Source organism: Saccostrea echinata, unplaced genomic scaffold (assembly GCF_033153115.1).
Source record: "Saccostrea echinata isolate AGI-Se365-2 ecotype Australia unplaced genomic scaffold, CSIRO_AGI_Sech_v1 ptg000025l, whole genome shotgun sequence".
In the NCBI taxonomy this organism is placed as follows: Eukaryota; Metazoa; Mollusca; class Bivalvia; order Ostreida; family Ostreidae; genus Saccostrea; species Saccostrea echinata.
The window spans coordinates 10199663-10227075 of NW_026889774.1; the positions used below are offsets into that span (position 1 = coordinate 10199663).

General features: G+C 34.0%; 1 protein-coding gene and 1 non-coding gene across 2 annotated transcripts in view; one reads left to right on the plus strand and one right to left on the minus strand.

Moving 5' to 3' along the window:
- The window catches only part of LOC133192877 (sterile alpha motif domain-containing protein 9-like), a 54611-nt gene that overhangs the window by 16170 nt on the left and 11028 nt on the right, over positions 1–27413 (minus strand). The window contains exon 3 of the mRNA XM_061328881.1: positions 13461–13498. Coding sequence (XP_061184865.1) covers positions 13461–13498 — 38 coding nt within the window. The remainder of the gene's footprint in view (positions 1–13460; positions 13499–27413) is intronic.
- On the plus strand, positions 22878–22950 carry Trnat-cgu (transfer RNA threonine (anticodon CGU)). Its single transcript has one exon. It is a non-coding gene; the product is annotated as a tRNA-Thr (tRNA).

Sequence of the window (27413 nt, forward strand, 5' to 3'; positions counted from 1 at the left end):
TTATATGGACAGGAGGACATAACTTAATCAAAATTAAGTAGAATTAATATAAATGCACTGATTATCATACATGTACTGATACATGTATATTGACATGCATCAATATTAATTTTGTATCATACTGAAACTGACCAACATCCAATATCATTAACAACAAATAATCAATCAATCCAATATTGTTCATTTGTCAGTTAGTTATCAGGGCCTGGCGCATACTGTCGAAAAATGGCGCAATGAAATAATAGTGCGCAGCGCCTTGCGGCGCGCCCCGCAAAATGCGAGTATGCATGTTTTATTACTTTGTAAGTTCATCGCAGTCCGCACTATCTGTATTCTTCATTGAGGTTAGATGGAATCTGTAATGTATTATATAATAAAATCCGAACCATCATTCAGCATATTGACATCCACTGGCAAAGAAACAGTTTTTTTTTCATGTCGTTCAATTCATAAGTGTCAAGTCGTTTTCGATGGTTGACCACAGCTTTACGAAAGTCACACACATGGAAAATTTATATACCTTACAATGAAAAACCTTTTCAATGAAGTCCACTTATTTTAGCCTGTCCCGTGATCTCTAAATCGGCATCGTTGAAAAATGGTGCTTTTGGTTTAAATATAATTTTTCTAAATACTAGTTGGTTAGAATCTAGATGACGATTGCATGACTGAAGTTCTTAGAAACGGAAAAATCATTTGCACACTAGTCATGCAATGTCATATGACTTGTCAATTCCTATCGCACTTTTCTTTTTAATTTTCCTAAATTTTGTTGTCAGAGATATATGCATTATCCTATAGCATCATACTATGATTTATTTTAGAACAGCCCTAATATATTTCCCCTTGGCCCCTTAAATTTCAAAATGGCCCCATCATTTTATGAACAGTGGGGCCATTGGCCCCACCTGTTGCTTGACCTTCCCAGGCACTGAGTTATCCCTTCACAATGGAGTTGGTGGGGGTATAGTAATGCACTTGTGTGTTGGGGGGGGGGGGGGGTTAGTTTGTCCTGTGTGCAAAATAGAAGGGTTTTTTTTAATTTGCATCAGGATTGATGTCAAATGCTACTTTGATTTTTAGATCTGCTCTTTGCGAGGGGATGCTCTGCTTTGCAGTGCCCTTGTTTGTCTTAGAACAAGTGTAAAAGTTGAAAATTTTATCAAACAAGAGGCCCATGGGTGAAAATGCACATCTGAAACAACATGGCCCTGCTGTTCTTTCAAACAATATTTCAGAAGGTATTTATTTCACTCTTTCTTTCCATGAAAATTTTGACCCTATAATGAGGCCCCATCCTAGAAGTCACTTCATAGCTGAACTTAAATACATACAACATGGGGATGCTTTATTATCAATATGACTTAAAATGACTTTGCTTTTCTGAAAAGATTTTTAAAAGATTTTCTTTTCTGTATGAATTTTGTAAAATATGATCCCCAATTAAGGCCCCACTCTTACCCAAGGTTCATTAAAACTTGAATCCACAGAATTTTGATATGTTTGCATATTTATTAATTGCCATAATTTAGTTTTTCCTGCTACTCCTAAAAGCTTTTATTCATTTCAAACATATTCCCAATAAAACTTTGGCCATAAAGAGCTGGGTTCACTGCATGTATCTCTATAAATGGCCCTGTCCATATATCAATTAACTGACCAAGTCCCAATTATGTCCCATTTCAAACATCATTATAAAGTAGAGACTTGGTGCTTTTATTTCCTATAAAAAAGTTTCTCCTCGAAGTCCAGGTATTGAAAAACAGACTTTAAGAAAGTGTTTTGTTCTTGAATTTTGAAGAAAATGGGTGTATTTCAGCACCTTCAGTTAAGAATTAAAATATGAGCCCATCCCGCATTACAAAAAATAAAACATATGGATTAAAATCTTCTGAAACTGTATTTTCATTATATAACATGTATAATTCAACATTTTATATCAGAGGTTGGGGTCTATACAAAATGTTGAAGAACAGCTAAAAATTTTGGCCATTTTTGAAGAAATGTTCAGGATTCAGGGATAATGACGCAATTCATGACGTCATAATACATAAACAAATAAGAAGATTATGTCATTTTTAATAGATACATGTATGCAGTCACTAAGGGTCCAAGTGAAATTTAATGTATTCTCAACTAAAACTTTGATTTTTTAGAAATTCACAGGGCCAAAAAAGGCCCTAAGTGAACCTTGTTCTTTGAAACTGCACTACCTGAGTATGCTTCCATATTAATATATAACTTATTAACATGTAACTAATCATGACCCTGCTGTTCTTTTAACAATTTTTATAGAATTATGTCATTTCTGGTGTGGCTCCTCATTAGAATTTAAGATATGCCACAGTATTCAATATTTCTTGATTAGCTTCCCTTGAAAAATGGTTTGGCCCTTCATTTTATCTGAATGTATCTGAATGTACCCCTACACCCAAGAATGCTTTTAATAATAGTGGCAGGTGTAAGTGAATTGTGCCAAGTGGTTCTGGAGAAGAATTTTAAAATGTAAACAAGAGGCTCACTGGCCTTATAGGTCACCTGAGTATCATGTAACAACTTTCCAACAACTCAATTGGTTGGTCTTTTAAACCAGGGACCATGAAATTCACAATTTTGAAAGATACACCATTGCTCATCATAACTATATACACATAGTATGCTTTAAGTTTGATAACTTAATACCCAGAGGCAGAGTAGAAAGAAAAAAAAAACATTTCCATTAATCAGTAATAATTAGCAATAATCAGTAGTGCCCCCATCCCACAAGAACCCCTGGCCCTGGGGCCACACATTTCACAATTTTGGAAAAGGCACCCTTGCTCATCATAAATGTTTGATTAATACCAAGGAGCAGATTTCAAAGCATTAATTCATTTTCAGTATATAATCATTAGAGTCCCCCCCCCCCTCTGCTAACCCTGACCCAGGGGCCTTAAAATTCATAATTTTGAAAGACGCATCCTTCCTCATAATAACTATATACTTAAATCATCAGCATAATACCCAGGAGCAGAGGAGAAGATCTTCAGTGGCAGATTAAGGGGGCTTGGGGTTCAGGACCCCCCCCCCCCCCCCCAATCAAAAAACAATTTTTTAAAAGTGTCATTTTAACAATTATATTTTATAAATGAAACTCTATCCAAGCCCATTGTTTTACACAAAGAGGTGAAATATACAGTCACCAGGTTAGGAGAAAACCCTTTCCTCTTAAGCACACACAATACACAGGTAATCAACAGTATAGAGATCATGATAGTCTATGCAGCTAGTGATGACACAAGGTCATATACTAACAACCAGAACTGCCCATAGTTATTATGGTATTGTTTTGGTATTGCTTAAGGTCAAGATCTAGTAAATGAGTTTAGACTTTCTTCTTGGTGCTAGATTCATTATGACGTCATAATTGATTTAAACTTAATTTTTCCCGTACTTTACGGCTTCAATAGAATTATGTAGAAAATAAAGCACTTTCATGGAATTTAATTTGAAATCATGTCAAATATAACTCCGAAACCCTTATTCCGTTTAATATCATTTTAAAGTAGAGATCAAGAAGATATGAAAATACGTTTTCTGAGAGACTGTAGGCAATATTGATACATTTCCTTTGTCTGAGATGGAAAAAACTCCCATATTTATACCAGACTTTCTTCATTTTTCATTGAAAATGGGCAGTTTATAATATGTTATTCCAATGAGTTTACAACAAATTATGTCCGGATACACCTTATTTTACCAAGCTATATTCGTAAAGGATCATTAAAAGAATGTGTATCTCAAATTTGAGAAATCTGTGGGCACCTTTCATTCACTAGATCTTGACCTTTTCTTCTATCTTCGATAATCGAATGTCACTTTATTGAATTACGTGAATAAACTGTGATTGTTATTATTTTTTAGAAAAAAAATTAATTGATACAAATCAATCAGGGAGGTATATACTAGTATGCGTCCCTGATACAATATTTTTATGACATACATGTTATAAGGTTGCTTTTGCTACTGGGAAAGTAGACCCTTTTTAACAGTTTACCAGTTGTTTACGTTGTGATCTTTACCAAAAAGTGCATTGAAAGAGTCCCTTTTGTAGATGGAAGTTACAGTGTAATTAAAAGCAAAAGATCTGAAAACATTTTTTTTTTAAATTACAGTTGAATGATGTAATAAAACCCATCTAACGGTTACAACTTTGTATAATGAATTGTGGTAAAACTGAAATGTATAAAGTAGAGGTCCTAGCTGTCATTGCAAGAACTTTTTATATTGATTATTTTTCAAGACTTTTTTCAAACATTGGGCTGGTAAGTGGGTTGACAAAACAGAATTAAAATGTGCATTTATGTTAGAAATTATAATTACTCTCCCACCCCACCCCCAAATGAATAAACAATAATTCCAACAATTTCCCAAAATAGATTTATATTTATTGTTCATTATGAAATATCATTAACTGTTTATATTTCAAATCACATGAACAGTATAATCAAGTTGTTGAAAAGAGTAATAAGGGTTTTTACACAGAATCCAAATTTTCTAAGTGTTGGGAAATTGCACATCAGTTGTATTTTGGTAGTCAGAGCTTCACATGCAACACATTGGATCGACGTGCATTTTAAAATGAAGAATTGGATATTATATATCAAATGGCGATATTTCTAATATAATAAAATTTACATTTGAAAATGTTTAAATATTTACACGACGCACGATGGATGACAATGGACGAAAACAGATAGCAATAGGTCACCTGAGTTTACTAAAATGATTAAAGACAACATGACATTGATAGGACAGATGCTATAAAAACAATCTGACCAGAGGTGCATATATATGCTCACTTAAGGTCTTATGCAAGGAAATAGCCAATCAAAATGAACTTATTCAATTATAGTTCTATATAATTATATAGAGACAATTTCTTTTTCTTTTTTCATTTTCAGCAACTTTTTTTAGGTCTACAGTCTTAATTTTGGACTCAAGTACTAGGAATATCATATCACTAATTAAAGGGAACTCTTTTTTAGGTGCACATGATGCAACTTCCTGGATGGTGTGTAGGCTATTTGTCAACATGTGAAACCCACATGTACTTTGGGGTAGGTATGTTAACTGTCAATTTTTTTTCTTAAAAACAAAATAAGGCATATTTTTTCTGATCTCAAATTTTTGTCTCATCATTAATCTTTATTTTCTCTTTCATGAATTATCTGCAGAGAGTCTAGTTAATTAATTAATTTAATTAAAGCTACATCACTGTATATAGTAACACATAGTGAAATTATTTCCTTGTATGAGGCTTAAAGCCTTTCAGATTCTTGAAAGTGAACTAAAAATTGGCATGATTGGTGTCTGTTTTCAACAATGTAGAAAGTTTTTGTGACTTATATAATTAATACATGTAGTTAATAGGTGTAGACTGCAGGTACAGTCCCTGAAACGTTCTACTTTCCCACTTGAACGGTAAGCAAACGCTGAACGAACGGTGAACGAACGCTGAACGAACGCAGAGCGAACGGTGAGTGAACAATGTGTGAACGCTGAACGCAACTTGGTGAACGATGTGTGAACGGTGAGCGAACGCAGAACGCGAACGGAGCGCAAACGCGAATGCAAAGTGAACGGTGAACGAACGGTGAACGCAAGATGAACCGATTTGTTCGGAATGCCTCTGATCTTTTCCTTACATTGAAACTATTCTATTGTATGTATGCCTGGTGCTAAAAAAATAAATGAATAATAAATAAATAAACAAATCAATGAAAAGTATCCTAAGAAAGACGATACTTGCACATTAAGTAAATTATTAATTTAAGTTTCTAACAATATGAGCAGACTTCTACATGTTTCTCGGCTGTGATTATACTCGGACAAGATGATACAAAGAGGCATTAATATTATTTGTTAAATATTAAATTTTCACAACTTCATATTTAGGTAATATGCTGTCATAGTTTTTATTAAACAGACAAATGAGAGAGAGAGAGAGATTCGGTTTTACCCCCCCCCCCTTCCTCAAATGTTTGTACCTATATCAAATAAAATTTCTTAATTATTTTCTAAATATACCAGGCAATGAAAAAACTATTTTTATCTCCAAACCTATTTGTGTTACAGTCATAATCGGTTTTTATTTTCCTGCTTCAATCCACGTGCTTGACCTGTCAATCAAAATCATTCAACACTGTGCAGGTGTGAAAGTCTCGTCACACCGAAGGCAAAGTGTTAAGTATCTCCAAGAAGTTTTAACATTTTTTCTTGTCATTTCTAGATCTGATTCCAACATTTCTAAAAAAAAAAATAATAATAAATGAATAAAATACATTGGGCATAAGCACTATGAATGATTAAGCCGCTTGAATTTGAAACCTACTCCTTGCCAATTTAAAATATCACCGCTGGCACATGTATATTTTGAACAAATATTGTTTAATGACTTTGTTTAGATGCATGTTTGTTTTGAGACTGAAATTTTTGTGCTACAAAACACATTAACTTCTATTTAAATGTTAATTAAAATATACTGGAAATACTAACTAAGTAACAGATTAACGGGAAAGGGGGGGGGGGGCTCTTAATTATATCTAATGGCAAACATATAAAGTTACGTTGAAAAATATCATACTGGAGAATCACTTTGGTTATATTAATGATAATCATGTTGTAAAGGCATTTCTCTCTCTCTACTTTATATTTGTAAAGTAGAAAAAAATTCCATAATGTATTACATTTCAAACAAATATTTTTTTTTCAAACCACACTATCAATTTAATTTCCTCTAAAGATATTTAATTAACTGGATAGCTGCAGTACTGTTTATAATCCTCAGAATTACCCCTGCGAGATGATATTCATGACTTAAAGAACTTTTATGAGTTGTTCATCATTGTTCATGAATGCTCATAAAAGATTCATAACAGCTTCATAAAAGTAGTTCATGAATTTAATTCATGAAGACATTCATATTGAAAAAAAATTATACTTCATGAACAATGATGAACCTTCATGAAATTCAAAAATCTTCAACATTACACAGCAACACAAGTTTCATGTTTATTCATGATTATTCATGACTCAATACAATTTGAATTCTATGATTCAAATTTACTGATATTGAATTTTTAAAGTACAATTTTAATTAACTGAGTGTTCTCCATTGGTAATTGCTTAACATTACATGTATTACAATACTGTTCAATGTTGAAATGGAAAGACTAAATAGACTGTAGAAAAGTTTGCTGGAGTTTTTTTTTTAACATCATTATAGACTATCAGTTGCAAATCAGGGAATTTATGTAAATTTAAGTCTTAAAATGCAAAATATGTATACAATTGTGGTGCATACACATTAACATGAATTGTATTTACTCATGTCCATTTAAGAAATACATGAATCATCAATGTTTTCAAGTAATGATAACCATCACTCACAGTCCAGTATATTAAAAAATACTATTTGATCCCTAAAACCTATAATTTATTATTTAAAAAAAGCCTCCATGCCTATTGCAACATTTTTGTTCATGGGCATAAATTATTCTAAAATTTACAACATATATATTTATTTTTTTATAAGGTAACATCTTAAGGTAGAAAATAAAAATTTTGAGGTTAATAAACATGTTGCTGATCATCTGAAAATATATCATAATAGTCTTGTCTATGATGTCAGTTTCATATTGTGTGCTTGCATGAGAAGATCCAGAACAACTTGGTTCCATAAGAATCATACTCCTGTCAATTCTCCTTCACTGATAAACATAGCTGATTCTTGCCGCTGATTCTTCTGTCTTTTGGAATATTTCAGTTCTATAGTTGTTTCTTTGTTAGACCTGTAATAATTGTACACTCTTAATGAAAGTTATATTTTAAATGAATAGCCATTGACAAAAAAAAAAAACAAAAACAAACAAAACATTCAGCAACTATCTGCATCAAAAGTTTCAAACGTCTAGTATGCCTGTGATGACTTAAGTTTCAATTTATGTGAATAATTTTGATGTATAAATAGAAACACAATCGTTTTCCCTGAATTCAATAAGTTAGATAATTAAAAAAAATATTAAGTTTAAATACTATATAAAATATTTCCACATAATATCGTTACTTTTTGCCTACTAAATAATCTGTGAGGACACGGATTGTGTCAAACTCTGTCAACTAACAACACTATATACAATTTTAAATCGTATTTTATCTCCCCCTTGTTTCATTCTTGAGAAAAAAGCAAATGCCTTGCCAATCTCATTTCGAAATTCGAACAAACCAAACAATAAATAGGGCCATAAAAATATAATTAATTTAAGAACATTTGAAACAACAACCTTGTAGGTTTTAACATCAGTGAACATGTATAAAACAGATGAAAACTTACTCAATGACACGTTGTGAGCTGATGAATGCAGGCGGAACAGTGCTGATCTTTCTGTGGATGTTGTTTGCATGGTGTGCATTTAAAATATAACCTCCAGTGCAGTGTATATTGTAAATTCTGAAGTTTACAAACTTCTATCGCCCACCGAAAAAGGCCGCCATCTTTTAAGCGGGTGGCGAGGCAATTCGTATCAATAATTTTTCACACCCTTTTTATTCAAAGATTTTTTTAAAGTTTGTCGAAACGTTGGCATAAATATATTGAAAAAAGTAAAACTTTATTCAATAGTACCAGTCCACGATTAACTAGGCCTATTTATTCGTCATTTTTTATCAAGGTACCCCAAACAAGAATACATTGGCGGCCAATTAATATTACGGGTATGATTTGAATCGCAACCTCAATCGTTTTTATAAAACGTCGTTTGATTGGACGCTTCTGGTAGCTGATTTATAACATCATTACTGATTAGTTAAACAGTAACGCGAGCGCCAAATTTTCAATAGATTGAAAGGAAGGAATACGTGCATTGCATTGTTAGAAGATTGTCGGTAGATCTTGATTCTGTCAACATTTTTTAATGGAGTGTTAACTATTATACATGTATTCATAGAAAGGAAGGACTGCAATACAGAAAGCATGTGGTAAGAACATAATTTTTTAATTATTTTGGTTCCAAATTTGTTGATAAGCACTTGTTGCATGCATGCAAAACAAACTTGATTTAAAAAAATATAACTCAGAGAGAAATATAATTTAAGTTATTGTTAAATGAAATGAATTTAATGAAATATGTTTTAAAAAATTATTTTAAAAAACTTGTGTGTGTTGCTCTCAAAATATTTTTTTTTAATTTTATAATAACAAGAGGCCCATGGGCCTTGAATCGCTCTTCTGATAACCTGTGCAACCTATCACTTCTATTTGAACCCTCGAAGTATCCTGTATATTTAGATAAACCCTTGAAATTCCAATTCACACTCTGAGAACCCAAGATGATTCTAAGCCAATTAGTACCTGAGAGTTGGTCATGGTGACCTACTTATCACTTGTCATTCTCTAAAGACCCATCAACTAAGTTTGATGATTCTAAGCCAATTAATACCTAAAATATTTCTTAAAATTATAACCATAAAATTTTATAAGTAGGTCAAAGTGACCTACTTTTCAATTGTTGTACTCCAAGGACCCAAGATGCATCAATTGACAAAGTTTGATGATTTTAAGCCAATTAGTACCTGAAATATTTAATTAAAGCCATAAATTTTCAAAAGTAGGTCACGGTGACCTACTTTTCAGTTGCTGTACTCCGAGGACCAAAGATACATCGACTGACGAAGTTTGATGATTCTAAGCCAATAAGTACCCAAAATATTTAATTAAAGCCATAAATTTTCAAAAGTAGGTCACAGTGACCTACTTTTCAGTCAATCTACTCCCAAAGATGCATCAACTGACAAATTTTGATGATTCTAAGGCAAATAATTCCTGAAAATATTAAATACAGCCATAAAATTTCAAAAGTAGGTCACCGTGACCTACTTTTCAGTTGTCGTACTCCAAGGACCCAAGATGCATCAACTGACAAAGTTTGATGATTCTAAGCCAATAAGTACCCAAAATATTTAATTAAAGCCATAAGTTTTTAAAAGTAGGTCACCGTAACCTACTTTTCAGTTGCTGTACTCTGAGGACCCAAGACGCATCAATTGACAAAGTTTAATGATTCTAAGCCAATTAGTACCTGAAATATTTAATTAAAGCCATAAATTTTCAAAAGTAGGTCACAATGACCTACTTTTCAGTCAATCTACTCCCAAAGATGCATCAACTGACAAATTTTGACGATTCTAAGCCAAATAATTCCTGAAAATATTAAATACAGCCATAAAATTTCAAAAGTAGGTCACCATGACCTACTTTTCACTTGTTGCACTCCAAGGACCCAAGACACATGAACTGACAAAGTTTTATGATTCTAAGCCAATTAGTACCCGAAATATTTAATTAAAGCCATAAATTTTTGCAAGTAGGTCACGGTGACCTACTTTTTAGTCGACCTTCTCCGAAGACCCAAAAGTCATCAACTGACAAAGTTTGATGATTCTAAGCCAATTAGTACCCCATATATTTAATTAAAGCCAAAAATTTTCAAAAGTAGGTCATGGTGACCTACTTTTTTAGTCGACCTACTCCGAAGACCCAAGATGCATCAACTGACAAAGTTTGATGATTCTAAGCCAATTAATACCTGAAATATTAAATTATAGTCATATAAATTGAGAAGTAGGTCACGATGACCTACTTTTCAGTTGACCTTTTTTGAGGACCCAAGATGCATCATCTTACAAAGTTTTATGATCATAGAACTTAAAATGTCCAAATAATGCCTCTAAAATGCTTTGAAATCAAATGCCTGCAAAGTTCAAAAAGTAGGTCACTGTGACCTACTTTTTAATAAATATGTTTTATGGCCCCAAGATGCATCATCTTACAAGATTTAATGATTCTAAACCTCTCGGTATTCAAATTAATGACCTTAATTGTTTTGAAATAGATAAGCCATAAAATTCAAAAAATAGGTCAAGGTGACCTACTTTTTAGTTGACGTACTTTGAGGACCCAAAATACATCAACTGACAAAGTTTGATGATCATAGGCCTTAAATTGTTCAAAATATGCCTTTAAATCATTTTGAAAAAGAATGGCCGCAAAATTTAAAAAGTAGGTCACCGTGACCTACTTTTGAGTCAACATGATATGAGGTCCTTAGATACATCAACTGACAAGATTTGATGATCCTAGTCCTTATAGTAAGCAAAATATCAACATTTTAATAAAATGTAATTTTTGGTCAACTTTGAAGTGACCTTGAGACCACACCCTTTGCCCCAGGGTAAATCCCCATGCAAATTTTAATCTACAACATATCCTCATCCTTTTGTGTAAGTTTGGTTATAATCTGCCCAGTGGTTCTTGAGAAGAAGATTTTTTAGCAACCAGTACTTTTGTTTCTATTTTCCTAATTATCTCCCCTTGTTAAAGGGTCACAACCCCAGTTTTAGTATAAAAGGGAGCCCTTGGGCCAAGGATACCTTGTGACAAATTTGACAATAATTGGCCAAGGGGTTCTTGAGTTATGGCCCATATTCTAAAAAGTTTACGCACACCGCACGCCGCACACCGCACAAATGGCCATAGCATTAGCTCTTTGAGCCTTTGGCTCAGAAGAGCTAAAAAATGGAAGGGGAATGCATACATACCCCTGTGTGCCCACGGTCTAGCTCTAATTGAAGAAAAAAAGGAAACTTGATTCTAAATTGAAACTATTAAAAATCATTTTTAAATTTTCTTTACAGATTAGAACAAATTGACTTTGACTCGTCCCTGAGGATTCCTGACTCTTCAAAAATTAAAGACCAAGTGTTCTGTATAAAAGACAGGTAATTCCTATATTTTTTCTGGCCTCCAGTTGCAGCATCACCGCAATTCCCATATCATTTAAAAGTATCCTGTTCCCTGTAATATTTATTTCTATTTGGCATATCATTTATATACATGTATATGTATTTTAAGGGAGAGTGAAGAGAAAAACAAGGCCTATTGTAAAAGAGCATAAGAAAAAAATTACCACATCATGATTTAAAGGACGGATTTCAATTTTGGATGAATTAATGAGTGATCCAGCAGACACCCATAGAGAAAAATTCATTTTTGGAATGTCAAGAAGCAAAGTTGACAGGGATAACAAATGCACCACAGGCATCTGACTTACTTGAACGTGCCAAAAGAAGAACACAAGCGTTGTTTAAGATTCTGAAACTGATCCAGGCTGTACATGTAATTGTTTAAGAGTGTGTTGGCTAAAAGCTGTATACATTTATAAATTCAGTGAATTAATACATAGCATTTAGTTTAGAATATTGTAGTCATTATTTATATAATATCAAATTTTGAATAGAATATTTATGTACATGTATTTTGAGGGTACTCACAGTAATTTGGCCTTCTGTCAAATTATGTAATTCAAGAATAATATTCTTAAAAAGTTCCTGAAATGTTCATGAAAGATCATAAAATTGGACACTATGATTTCATGAATTCTATAAGCAAGTTCATGAATTTTCAAGAGTAGTAAGTAGTTCATGAACAACCCACTATTCATGAATATTCTTTAACTTGGTTTTCATGAATAAAATTCACGAAATCATGAATGTCCAATTTTAACTTCATAGGATCTTCATGAATATTTCATGAGCAGATTCAAAAAAATAATTCATGAACTTTTCTTAAAAGTTCAAGAATTATTCTTGATACTTTCGCAGGGGTAGTTCTAACATGTATTTCTGTATTATTTGAAAAAAAGTGTGTTAGAAATAAATATTTTCGTATTTCTGCTGAAGTTGGTAAATTAATTGACTTCGGTTATTATCTATCCATTAATGATTTGTTGTCTTTAACATAACAACAAAATGTTGCAGTGCTTGAAGCATCTGTATATTGCCTGTATTTAAATTTAATTTTTCAGCATCGTTCTACATAGGTACATACATGTACTTATAAAAACATTTATTTTCCAGATAAATTTAATAAATAACCTAACAGCTAAGTAAGAATAATAAAAATAAATATTGTAGATATTTTTTTCTTTAAACACGATATGTTAATTATTAAATTTGTAAATCCTTACTTAAAAAAAGATAAGTCCATTCACTTTGGAGTTCCGAATGACAATAAAGACTGAACGATAAGTGAACGCTGAACGCAAGGTGAACGCAAAGTGAACGAACGAAGAGCGAATGCTGAACGCTTTGTGAATGGTGAACGCGAGCGCACGGTGAACGCTGAACGCAAAACTGTGAACGGAGAGCGAACGGTAAACGCACGGTGAACGCACGGTGAGCGCACAGTGAATGAACGGTAAGCGAACGGAAAAATGGGAAAGTAGAACGTTTCAGGGACTGTAAGTAGCTGAGTAATTGAATTGTTTATAATAACAAAATACAAATATATTACAGAAACACAATAGAATACATCAATCATGATTTAATTCATAATATGATATATAATGAAACTGTATTCTTACCTTTTCCGTATTAAATTCAACTCTTTTTAACTGAGCAACTTGAAGAAGAAAATAAGAACAATGAAATTATCAAGAAATAATTATTAAAAAATAAATATTTACATGTATCATTAAATTTGAATAATTTTCATTGAGTTTCCAATTTTTTAATATTATTTCTTAGCTCTAGAGATTTGAATAAATTTGAATCTCTTAAGGATGTCTGCTTATTAATACGTGTGCCTAATCATGGAATATATCAAGGGTCAAAATTAGCCAGAAATAATTGTAAAATGCATGTTAATTTAAAACAAGAGGCCCAAGGGCCACATCGCTCACCTGAGCACTCTGGTTAGGAAAAAGCAGAAATCAGTTCAGTCTTGAAAAGTTTTGATATAAAAGTGGTTCGAGGGGGGATGGGGTTAATTTGAACTTGAATCTATACTTCAAAGGGATGCTTTTGAATTAATATGACAAATAATGGCTATGCTGTTCTTAGGAAGACAATTTTTAACAGGGAATTATTTAATCTTAGATTAATTATAAATCCTGGATTTTCAGAAAATTTTGAAATCAGGTGTAGTGCCTGAAGACTAACTTAGTTTTGCTTGAAATTATCAGTTTTCACTGTAGTAGATACTGTCTAAATGGGTAAGTGTGTATCTAAGAAGCTAATATAATTGAATTATTGTTTAATTTTATTCATTCATGTTTTTATTGTGTTCCAATTTCATATTTTTATTGTTTATTTTCAGTCATAATTATTATTTCTAGGGTAAATGTCTTTTATGCAGTGTATCTGGTGTTCTACTGTTGTATCTGTAGAAAATAATGACGCATGCGCAGATGGGGGTTAGTCGATGCCTGGCATCAAAAAACGACTAACCCCCATCTGCGCATGCGTCATTATTTTCTCGCTAAATTCTGCAGTTTTCTGCAATCAAACGGCGATATTAAAATAATCCATCGAATTTCCGTCATTAAATTATGCTACAACTCCACTGTTATCGCAAAACGTTCCTTCCGAGTTGTAGATATCCGTTAAACATTGCCAACAACGCACTGCTTCATAGTCCCCATGAATGAAGACCCGACTGAAGAAATGACTCGCAGCAAACGAAAATACATACCGATGCGTATTCAGCACGACAACTGCAAACACTTACATATGTTTTCACAATCGTAACAACTTTTAAATCCAACTAAATGGTCAGAAAAACGCAGCGATGTAAACACTACCAAATTTACAGCAGCTTCCTTATGCAGACAACCACTCCTCGACGTCACAGTTGTAAAATACGACGTCACAGATACACTGTTTTCCCGAACTTTTCTAATGCAAAATGGCGATTAAGCATTGTACGTAATATAAGGTATACTGTCTTTGTTGTTCAGCACACGTACTTTTAATTGTTTGTAAAAAGTTCTCCTTTAACCAGGTAATTGAATATCACAAGAGGAAAGGGAAGTGGAATGTCTTAAGTACAGAAATCGGTCTTTGAAATTTGAAGATCCATGATCCGCCCACTTGTTTCACCTCCAGCTAAGAGGTGCATATTTAGTGTGCAAATCGAGAGTTTTAAAGCCATTGTGACGTCACCCTCAATAATTTGTAACAGATCAGTGAAATCTCACACATGAATCAATAAAAAAAATAATAATAAAGAGTTAAACTGTGGAAAACATTAGTTTGAAGTCTTGTGTACTATAAACAAATTATTACTGATTAATCAGGTGTAAGGCACAACAATCCTCCACAAGGCAGCATTAATATAGTAGTACTTGATGTACATGTAATACAATATGATAGTTAGTACTTGATGTACATGTAAATATACTGTAGATAATCCGTTTATTTGAGATACCCAACCTGCCCCCGAAATAAATTTGTATTGAACCCTTTTATTGATTGATTTGTGTATGAGCAAGAACTAACTAGAAGTGGGTTTACTGGAACGGGGGGGGGGGGGTGACTGGAATAGGGTGGGGGTCGACTTCTTATCCTTTATACAGGTCCCTTAGCAAATAGCAAATGGATTTCTCTTAAAATATCTATAAATCCCCAGCGATTTTATATGATACTGGATAATGATCCCCTTTTTTATATTAAATATTTTTTAAAAAATTCTAGATACCTACCCCCACCAGGAAAAATGCTCCCGTATACTCGGTGAAATTCGTAATTTTCTCTATTAAAATATCGAAAGTCACACATGCTTTTGTTCACACTTTTTTTATAGAGTCTTATGCAAGCAAAATTAAGATGTATTGTAAGAATTTTTAGTGTGTTTCTGTGTGTATTTGTGTGAAAGGGGGAGGGGGTGTAGGGGTTGTTGCGGACATCCTCCCCAACATCCCCTTGAAATCCTCCATTGAGCACAGGTGCAAGAGACATTTCTATAAATATTTACCGTTGGTTCATCCGAGATATATGGATATGAAATCGCTTTTAATAATTTTTAACTAGACTTTATACAGTGCAGGAAACTAATTTTGTTACAGCATCGATGCTGATTTGAATGCTTCCTTTGCTTGCTGATTTGAATACTTCCTTTGCTTGCTGATTTAATGCTAGTAATCCTTATCCTGATGCTGTTTTATAATTAGGTCAATGCTACCGGAAGTAGCATCATGCTACCGGAAGTAGATAATGAATTTCAGCATTGCCGTTTAAAGCAATAAAAGTGCCTTTTACAATTATTTGATCATAATATCTCACTATGTATCAATAATGTGAATACTTTAACCAATATTCTTTCTTTTTTTTTTAATTTTTTACTGAATTAAAACTCATTGATTTTCTGATGCTAGTAGGATAATGCTGATTTTATGTAGGTCAATGCTGGTTTTATCCTTTGCTTGCTGATGCTGATCCTGGTAATGCTGTTTTTTAAATGCTGATGCTAGCTCGATCCTGATGCTACTAATGCTTATGCTAATGCTGGTTTATGTAACAAAATTAGTTCCCTTCACTGTAGATTATAAGTTCGACTAAAATCTTAGCGATATTGTCACTTGCCGAAAAATCGAAGTATATGGAATGAGTATAAAGATATGTTACTGTCGACGTATTTTAAGTACATGTATGATATCCCCCGAATAAACTATTAGTCGCTCCATTCTTTCCCTATAATTTCTAGTAGATCTGTCATTAACGGGGAAAAATTCTTCAAATATACAAATGTAATACATGTAGCACATTTCCATCAAAACTCTTGTGCTACACATATCTATTTAATTATGAATAGCAATATAGAGATATAACATGCTCATCAGTTTTACTAGAACTATTATACCTGCCAGGCCACCTGTGAAGGAAATGTCACTCAGAATTGCCGAGGAAAAGAAGGGCAGTTGGGGGGGGGGGGTGTTACCAAACACTGCTCAAGGAAGTGCTGTGCTTTTAGTTCCGTTAAATGACAATTGCTCAGTTTCTATCGTCTAAGAGAGCAGTTCTTCTACATTTAAAACATTCTGAAGTTTAAAACTTTGTTTACGATTTTTGTTTCAGAGAAGCTTACATATATTTTTATCAAGTGAAAACTCGATCATTAAAAGATACTTTCATAAATCGATTAGTCTGTCAAATGGTCTTGGTGCTGGCCGTGAGTGTTTTATTTTGTTCTTCGCAAGTTAGATTCCTTCAAGAACCATTTTAATATTTATCAAAAACACCATGAGAATATTTTGTCGACCTTTACTGAATAATCCATTCAACAAAAATAAAAAAAAGGGGGGGGGGGTACAGTACTTGTATTTCCAGAAGTTGCATGTTAAGTTATTTATTATTATTCCAATAACTGTCATCCTCATCGGAAAGTCTAAAACGAATTAAACAAAAGTAATAGCATAACATGTCTTTGCCTCCTGAATTTTGTAAAGACAAATAATTAAGAGATTACACACACATTTCGTCCTCCTTTGACTCGCGCATCAAGCCTTGGATTTCGGTTAAATGAAATATAGTCATACTGTGTTTTGTATATTTTTATCTGATACCATTTTAATTTACTGAGTATGTAAAATTAGAGGTGAAAATCATGTTACAAAAATCTAAGGTAACGTATAACATGTATGTATGCATCTCAATACATGTACCTGCAATTCCATCTGTATTTAAAACAATAGAAGTGTCTGATGAGACTGAAGCTTTACTGTTTTGTACTTAAGGGCATTAGCAAGGTTCCTGGATATTGTATAGAAGTCTCTTCAGCAGGTTTAATGGTAATAAATTGCCCCCCCCCCCCCGAAATAAGTTTTGCAAGTTTTGGTATTTTCCTTTTATTTGTTTTCTTTTTTCAGGGAAGGGGGTATGCTTGTCAAAATTTTTCAGACGTCATCAATTATCCCCCATTTCTTGAAAAACGATGCTTCGTGCCTGGTTTATTCCTCATGATGCCAGCAAATCATTTGTGAATTCTTTTGAATGATTTTTTTTTCTTTGTGCAATCCAGATAAAAAGTTTTGAAGTCATGGATTTTGTGGCCACAAACATGAATTAATGCTTTACCCTTTGTCTGTAAGAATTAGCATATAGTTACTTGGACGATCATCCCTCTCCCCCCCCCCCTTTTTTTTAAACACATGATCAATCCACTCTGTAAAGTGTGCTTGATAGTGTTTTCACACAAAACGTCATATATCTAATGTACTGTCATTTCATTTTTAAGTGATTATGCTTTGCGCTTCATTTTCAAGCCCCTGTTTAATACACAAATAAGGCAGATGAAGATTTTTTTTTTTGAAAGTAAAGATAATATTTGAATATCCTGTGAACTCTAGTTTAATGAATTACAAACACAAATACTAGCATTTGTTTAATATTTTTAACTAGTGATTATATACATGTACTTCATTTTGAGTTAGTCGTTAGGGTGGCGAAGTGGTTAGAACGTCTGCTCTAGAGTTGCGGAGTAGTTGATCCTTACGTCGCAGGTTCGAATCCACTAAGGGACGTGGAGACCAGTCCTTCGAATAAGACTATATAAACCGAGGATTCATGTCGCAGTAGGTGCTGGCACGAAAAAGATCTTCTACTGCTCAATGGCCCTAAGTGCCTAGTATAGGTCAAAATTTGCAGCTCTCCACCGGCAAGTGGTGGCGTCTCCATACGAGTGAAAAATTCTCGAGAGGGACGTTAAACAACATACAAGCAGACATTTCGAGTTATGTATCCAAACTATTGAGATTTGAATGCATGCTTGTTAAATGAGATTGAATGTGCCAACAATTTTAACTATGAAACTCAGAAGAATTTCCTAGAGGAATATTTTCCCCCGACGAACTTAGATGGTGGCATAATGCTTTTGTCCCGTCTGTCCTCCTATCTGTCTCTATCTGCAAAAACTTCAATTGAAATTTTAAATGCTTAATTAAGCTCTTTATTTTTCAAATATTGATGTCGTTTTAAGTGCTGTTACCTCACCTCTCCTGGATTAGCCCAGTGTTTGTGTTTATATCGAAGTACTGAATATATGCATTTATTTATTCAAAATAATTTGAAGTGTACTTTGCGTTTTCACCATCGGTAACATTTGAGGAAAATACAGCGAAAATACAACACCATCCAAGTGCAAGTGTATTCATTTTAGGCATTACCGTGATTTTTAGAATATTTAATTTTTTCTTTGTTTATTATGAAAAACACTTAGTTTTCCTTTTGTCGATCCATTATCGCTCCTAAAATAGTAAAAACTATATAGATGGGTAGATTTCTGAAAGATGAATGGACGCTGAACAAAAAAAAAACTTAATTAAAATGTTCTTGCTGCCATTTTGCCAATTACAGTTGGAGAAGGAAACAAAGAAGAAATCGGCAGCAATCTTTCCACGTGGATCATCATACTACCCTGGATCTATGTTACGTGATGATACAATATTAATGATTACTACTGAAATGTGATGTATCAAAAATAAATTATCGTGGTGTCACAACAAATTTTACTACATATTTTCTCTCTTTATTATCGGCCGAAGCAGCGGCCGATCTATTTGTGGTTGTGTTAGAAAATGCACATGTGGAAACGAGACGTTATTTTTCTATTTGTTCAGTAAAATTATTCTTTAATGATAACATGTAAAAAAAAAAAATGATGAGTGAATTATGCGGAAAATTTGCTTTGAAAAATTTCTTTATTGTGTTTTTATATTCCATTTTCATTTCTCTTCAGATAATTATTAATTTATGATTATATAAGAAGAGTTAACAATAGGTACTCCCCAACCTGGGAGTGAGTAAGATATGAACACAAATCGTTATGATTTTCCGGATGATAATTAAGTGGTAAAATATATGATGAATAAAAGTTGAAAAGTTGTGCAACAAGCAAATATTGCTTTGAATATGCTACAGTTGCGAATGACACAAGGATAATTCTTCTACATTTTGCACTGCGTCGTGCAGCATAGTCTACACTGCAGAAATCATCATCGGCATCATCTCAAGAAATTTTTATCATTTATCACTGACTTTATTAAATTGAGGAATCAATTTGATGAACAAATGTACTTGAATTTCTATTTCTTTATTTTTTTATTTCTTAATTTTTATTTATTTAGTTTTTGCGTTGAAGACAGTCTGAAAAAAAAAAAAACGATCCTGCTTTCAGCTTCGAATATCTTGTGCTTTCTTGGATGCTTAACTGGGAAAGTACTTTTTGAAAATGCTAAATTTTGTTTGCGGCCGATTTGATGCTTTGCATCAATTTTACTTGTTAATTTTTTGTGATCGGTTCGCTGGCGACTACATTACTCTTTTTTCTGGAGTACGCATGCTCGACCTAATGGTAGGGCATTCTGGGAATACAACTGTAGATAAATTGTACCATGACAATTTCGTTTCATTATCTTTAAAAGATTCGTGCTTTGTTGTTTAACCTGTACATAAATGTACGAAAAGTAACAGTTACTTAGGTCTAATAATGCAAAGAATGAAGATATCAGTTAATTCTAAAATTATGATAAATATCTAGCTTTTCTTAACTACTTTCCGACACGCTCGGATAACAACCTTGGATATGCTTGCCGAGCTTGCCGGAAAGACCCGAGAAGATGCAATTGCTACAAAACAGTACCACACTGGAATATTTTTAAACTAAGTGCTCATTGGTTCTACTGATCTCTTACGTTTCACCTCAAAATTTAAATTACAGTAAACTACAGAATGCTTATAACATGACTAATGAGTAATGCCATTGCCGATGTGAAGCCCACTCTGGATTCACCTTTCTGAACTGACCCCCCCCCCCCCAGTTCACTATGCCTTTTTATTTATAATTAATCGATTCAGCAACTTAAACCAATGGTTCAGATATCTACTTCTGTGTTTTATGATGGCCCCAGCGCTAGATCAGCTTTCTTTTTAAAGGATAAGCTTGTACATGTTGCTGATTCCATGTCACGGCAAATATAAACAATAACGCTTACATTATACGACGAACTACTTTATTTGATATTATGCACTGACAGCTTAATTATAAATCTATCATTAGCATTTACTGAGATTTTTTGGGGGCAATTACTTTGAGATGCAATATTTATCATGTTTATGCAGTAAAAAAAATGCTAGTCTCCAAATTCAAAACACCTATTTCGAGAGGGGGGGGGGGTACATTAGTACATTTCTTTTTCAACTGCAGGAATTTGCGAGTGCTCGATCTTAATGCTGCAACAAAATGGGGAGACTGCAGGAAGCATTTAAATAAAGATTTACTACAGTGAAAAACTATACTTAAAAACAACCCCCCCCCCCAGCATTTTACTGGTCTGCTTGTCAATAAAAAGAAATCTCTCTTTTTATGCATCAGCCGAAACGAGATATTTAAAAATAGCATATAAAAAAAGGTTAACATTACTGATAATATTTATTCTACATTGGTATCAACAAAATTAAGGAATTGTAAACCTCCATGTTAAGTGTTAAATGTTGTTCGAAGAAGAAATAATACTGTGCATATAATAAAAGCATTACTCCAGTCTAACAATTTTCCCAGCAAGGAAAGAACAATTATATGATTTTGCTTACATTATGTTACCTTCACTATCATTAATTTTTTTTCCCCAATTTTATCAAAATGTGACATGAACTTTTCCTATACAATATTGCCATGCGATTGCGAGTTTGAAAATCCAGCACTGCATTACTAGTACTACAAGTCGAGCCTGTGAACATCGAGCAGAAAAACCATCATCAATGCAGGAACGCTATATGGAAAGACAGAATTTACAGCCCCTTCCCATTCCCTTGTTGTTGAAATATGATGTATAATACATGTAGTATGTTTATTCACCAATCAAGGGCCCTCAGAGGACGAATACAATTATTACAGTAAGATCATATTTAATTAAATAATATTAAAATATTGTAATATGGTAGAATATTAACCATGTTATATTTAACATGTAGGTATAAATGGAAGATTGAGAGGGTAGAAAACCACATGAAGCTAAAGAAAATGATAACAATAATAGATTAGCAGCATACTATAATATAATATTTACATTTGCTGTGTTTTTCTACTAAGCCAATTGTGAAATTGATTTGAAAGTCATACTCACGCGTAGAAATATACACGGTGAAACTCGCGCTAAAGTGGCGTCACAATGAGGCTACAGAGACATTAATAAAAATGTAACGATATAGGGCAGTAAGAAATTTAGATATTGAGTATATCAATGGTTCTTTTAAACTTGTAAAATGTAAATATAAGGAATGCTTTTAAGTTTTGTGTGATTTACTGGTGTGTAAATCACACAGACTTGCACGTAGGCATATTTTTCATGAAGCGCTAGTGATCGAGCTGCGCAATTTATTATCCATAAGTCAAGGCAGCATCCGACATCGATCCCAATGCAAATTACGTCACTTCCGTTTCGCACAGAACTATGTCACTCACCCACAAACACGCAACTCCATTGCGAGGGGATAAAAAATACACAGAAAAGTCTAACAAGTGTAAAAATCTATCACAAAGATGTACTTTTCTACATAGGAAGAAATTCTGTGGATTTTCTCTGGTGTAGCTGTATGTAGACTGAATTCAGTCAAAGCGCAATTAACGCTGGCTTACAGTTATCTTTACATTATCCGAGACAATGATGTCAGCAGTAAGGATCCAAAACTTTTACAGATTTAAGATTAAAGCTTTAAATTTTATTTTTAGGGAACAACATGACGCCTTTAAATTTTTTCGGTGGGGGGGGGGGGGGGGGAGGGGGTTAGGCATAAATTCAATATTTCATTGACCACCAAAACGCAGCCCCCCCCCCCATATGTCTTAGGATGAGAACGGGGTGGAATGGACTAATTTTAGGGCATAGATAGGAAGAAGAGTATCTGGGGAAAAGAATTAAAATTTAGAATATTGAGAATGTTGCCTTTGAACGTAAGAAGGGTGTAAATAGGCCATGTTTACCTTCTCCTCAATGGGCAATTAACCGGTCACGGTAGCTCAGTCGGTAGAGCGCTCGCTCCGTGATCGGGAGGTCGTGAGTTCGAATCTCGGCCGCGACAGACCTAAGTCGATAAAAAAATAGGTAGCAACTGTTCCTTCGCCATGCGCTCGGCACTTTGAAGTGAAAGTTGCGGGTCTTTCGGATGAGACCTTAAAAACCGAGGCCCCGTGTCACGGCAGGCGTTGGTACGATAAAGATCCCTCTCTGCTCAATGGCCCTGAGTGCCGAGTAAAGGTCAAAACTTGAAGCCCTTCACCGGTATATGGTGACGTCTCTATATGAGTGAAAGATTCTCGAATGGGACGTAAAACAATATACAATCAATCAATCAATCAATGGGCAATTGAAATATGCAGGGTATGGGGTAACTCGCAGTGTCTTAGAAAGACTTGCACACTATGGATTCTCACTAGATTAAGAAATATTTTAAGGCTATAAAAAAAAACCCACTTAATTCCATGGTGCATCAGACATGCGACTGAAGAAAATATTAAGTTTTTTTTTTAGATCCACCTCTCTAAGATTCTGCCATAAATGCATTTTTTTTTTATTCTTTCTTTTGGAAATACTTCAGAATGCTTTATATACTTTTGCTTTATATAGTTTTGAGGTCTATTTGATGCTTTGCATCAATTTAACTTGTTCAATATTTTTTTTGAGCCAGTACAAATATATATTGATGATGAAAATTTAAAAAAAAAAAGAAAGAAAAAATATTTGAACCGAGTACTCGATCCGTTTTTCGCCAAGGGGGGGGGGGGGGATTCTGTCTAAAAAAAACACGTTTGTAAAGTACAAGAAAAGAGGACATAGGGTGGATTAATTAGACTGGTGTATCTAAATACTGTTATTATTATATCTATGACGCAGTATTTTTGTCTGTTCCCCGTCATTGCAAGTTTAAGAGTAATGTCACACAGGCTTGGGAATTTGTTTATAGTACACAAGACTTCAAACTAATGTTTTCCACAGTTTAACTCTTAATTATTATTTTTTTATTGATTCATGTGTGAGATTTCACTGATCTGTTACAAATTATTGAGGGTGACGTCACAATGGCTTTAAAACTCTCGATTTGCACACTAAATTTCAAAGACCGATTTCTGTACTTAAGACATTCCACTTTCCTTTCCTCTTGTGATATTCAATTACCTGGTTAAAGGAGAACTTTTTACAAAAAATTAAAAGTACGTGTGCTGAACAACAAAGACAGTATACCTTATATTACGTACAATGCTTAATCGCCATTTTGCATTAGAAAAGTTCGGGAAAACAGTGTATCTGTAACGTCGTATTTTACAACTGTGACGTCGAGGAATGATTGTCTGCACAAGGAAGCTGCTGTAAATTTGGTAGTGTTTACATCGCTGCGTTTTTCTGACCATTTAGTTGGATTTAAAAGTTGTTACGATTGTGAAAACATATGTAAGTGTTTGCAGTTGTCGTGCTGAATACGCATCGGTATGTATTTTCGTTTGCTGCGAGTCATTTCTTCAGTCGGGTCTTCATTCATGGGGACTATGAAGCAGTGCGTTGTTGGCAATGTTTAACGGATATCTACAACTCGGAAGGAACGTTTTGCGATAACAGTGGAGTCGTAGCATAATTTAATGACGGAAATTCGATGGATTATTTTAATATCGCCGTTTGATTGCAGAAAACTGCAGAATTTAGCGAGAAAATAATGACGCATGTGCAGATGGGGGTTAGTCGTTTTTTGATGCCAGGCATCGACTAACCCCCATCTGCGCATGCGTCATTATTTTCTACAGCTACAACAGTAGAACACCAGATACACTGCATAAAAGACATTTACCCTAGAAATAATCATTATGACTGAAAATAAACAATAAAAATATGAAATTGGAACACAATAAAAACATGAATGAATAAAAATAAACAATAATTCAATTATATTAGCTTCTTATATACACACTTACCCATTTAGACAGTATCTACTACAGTGAAAACTGATAATTTCAAGCAAAACTAAGTTAGTCTTCAGGCACTACACCTGATTTCAAAATTTTCTGAAAATCCAGGATTTATAATTAGTCTAAGATTAAATAATTCCCTGTTTTTTATTGATATATCATTTGTATTCCTTTGTATAACTATGATCCCCTGTTATGGCCCCTCTATTCTCTTAGGGGTCATGATTTGAACAAAATTTGAATCTACATTACCTGAGGATGCTTGCATTTAAATATGACTAATTATTGCTTTACTGTTCTTCAGAAGAAGATTTTAAAAGGCTTGCTTTTTCCTATGTATTCCTATGTAAAACTTTGATCGCCCATTGTGGCCCCACCCTACACCTGGGGGGGGGGGGGTCATGATTTAAACAAACTTGAATCTACACTACCTGAGGATGCACCCATAAAAAAAAACAATCATGGCTTTGCTGTTCTAGAGAAAAAGATTTTTATAAATTTTTCCTATGTATTTTATGTAAAACTTTAATCACCCATTGTGGCTCCACCTTACCCTCGGGGGTCATGATTGGAACAAACTTGAACCTGCACTACTTGAGGATGCTTCCATGTAAATATGACCAATCATGGCTTTGTTGTTCTTGTGAACAAGATTTTTACAGATTTTTCCTATGTATTCTTATTTAAAACTTAGATCGCCCATTGTGGCCCCACCCTACCCCCGGGAGTCATGATTGGAACAAATTTGAATCTACACTACCTGAGGATGCTTCCATATAAATATAACCATTCATTGCTTTGCTGTTCTTGAGAAGAAGATTTTTAAAGAATTTTCCTACATATTCCTATGTAAAACTTTGATCGCCCATTGTGGCCCCACCCTACCCCCGGGGGTCATGATTTGAACAAACTTGAATCTACACTATTGAGGATGCTACTACATAAATATAACCAATCATGGCTTTGCTGTTCTTGAGAAGAAGATTTTTAAAGAGTTTTCCTATATATTCCTATTTAAAATTTGATCATCCATTGTGGCCCCACCCTACCCCTGGGGGTCATGATTTGAACAAACTTGAATCTACACTAACTGAGGATGCTTCCATATAAATATGACCAATCATGGCTTTGCTGTTCTTGAGAAGAAGATTTTTAAAGAGTTTTCCTATATATTCCTATGTAAAACTTTGATCGCCCATTGTGGCCCCACCCTACCCCCGGGGGTCATGATTGGAACAAACTTGAATCTACACTACCTGAGGATGCTTCTACATAAGTTTCATATTTTCAAGCACAGTGGTTCTTGAGAAGAAGATTTTTAAATGATTCCATTAATTTTTCATGAATTCATGATTATCTCCCCTTGGAAGAAGGCGTGGCCCTTCATTTGAACAAACTTGAATTCCCTTCACCCAAGGATACTCTGTGCCAAGTTTGGTTGAAATTGGCCCAGTAGTTCTGGAGAAGAAGATGAAATTGTGAAAAGTTTACAACGACAACGACAACAACGCCGACGACGACAACGACGACAGACAACGGACAAATTTTGATCAGAAAAGCTCACTTGAGCCTTCGGCTCAGGTGAGCTAAAAAAAAAATAATAAAAGCCAGCTAGGAAAAAAGTAAACCCTCAAAAATCTTAGAAAATTGTGATTTACAAGCCATGATTGTCTTGTATCCATTTTTTTCTGTTTATATATATGCATTATTTGTCATTTTTAGATTTGAACAGAACATTGCAGAATAAACAAGAGGCCCAGGGGCCACATCGCTCACCTGAGCACTCTGGTTAGGAAAAAGCAGAAATCAGTTCAGTCTTGAAAAGTTTTGATATAAAAGTGGTTCGAGGGGGGGGGGGGTAATTTGAACTTGAATCTATACTTCAAAGAGATGCTTTTGAATTAATATGACAAATAATGGCTATGCTGTTCTTAGGAAGACATTTTTTTATTGATATTTCATTTATATTCCTTTGTATAACTATGATCCCCTGTTATGGCCCCTCTATTCTCCTGGGGGGGGGGGGGGGTGTCATGATTTGAACAAAATTTGAATCTACATTACCTGAGGATGCTTCCATATAAATATGACCAATCATGGCTTTGCTGTTCTTGAGAAGAAGATTTTTAAAGAGTTTTCCTATATATTCCTATGTAAAATTTTGATCGCCCATTGTGGCCCCACCCTACACCCGGGGGTCATGATTTGAACAAACTTGAATCTACACTATCTGAGGATGCTTCCATATAAATATGACCAATCATGGCTTTGCTGTTCTTGAGAAGAAGATTTTTAAAGAATTTTCCTATATATTCCTATGTAAGACTTTGATCGCCCATTGTGGCCCCACCCTACCCCCGGTGGTCATGATTTGAACAAACTTGAATCTACACTACCTGAGGATGCTTCCATATAAGTTTCATATTTTCAAGCACAGTGGTTCTTGAGAAGAAGATTTTTAAATGATGCCATTAATTTTTCATGAATTCATGATTATCTCCCCTTGGAAGAAGGCGTGGGCCTTCATTTGAACAAACTTGAACCCCCTTCACCCACAGATACTCTGTGCCAAGTTTGGTTGAAATTG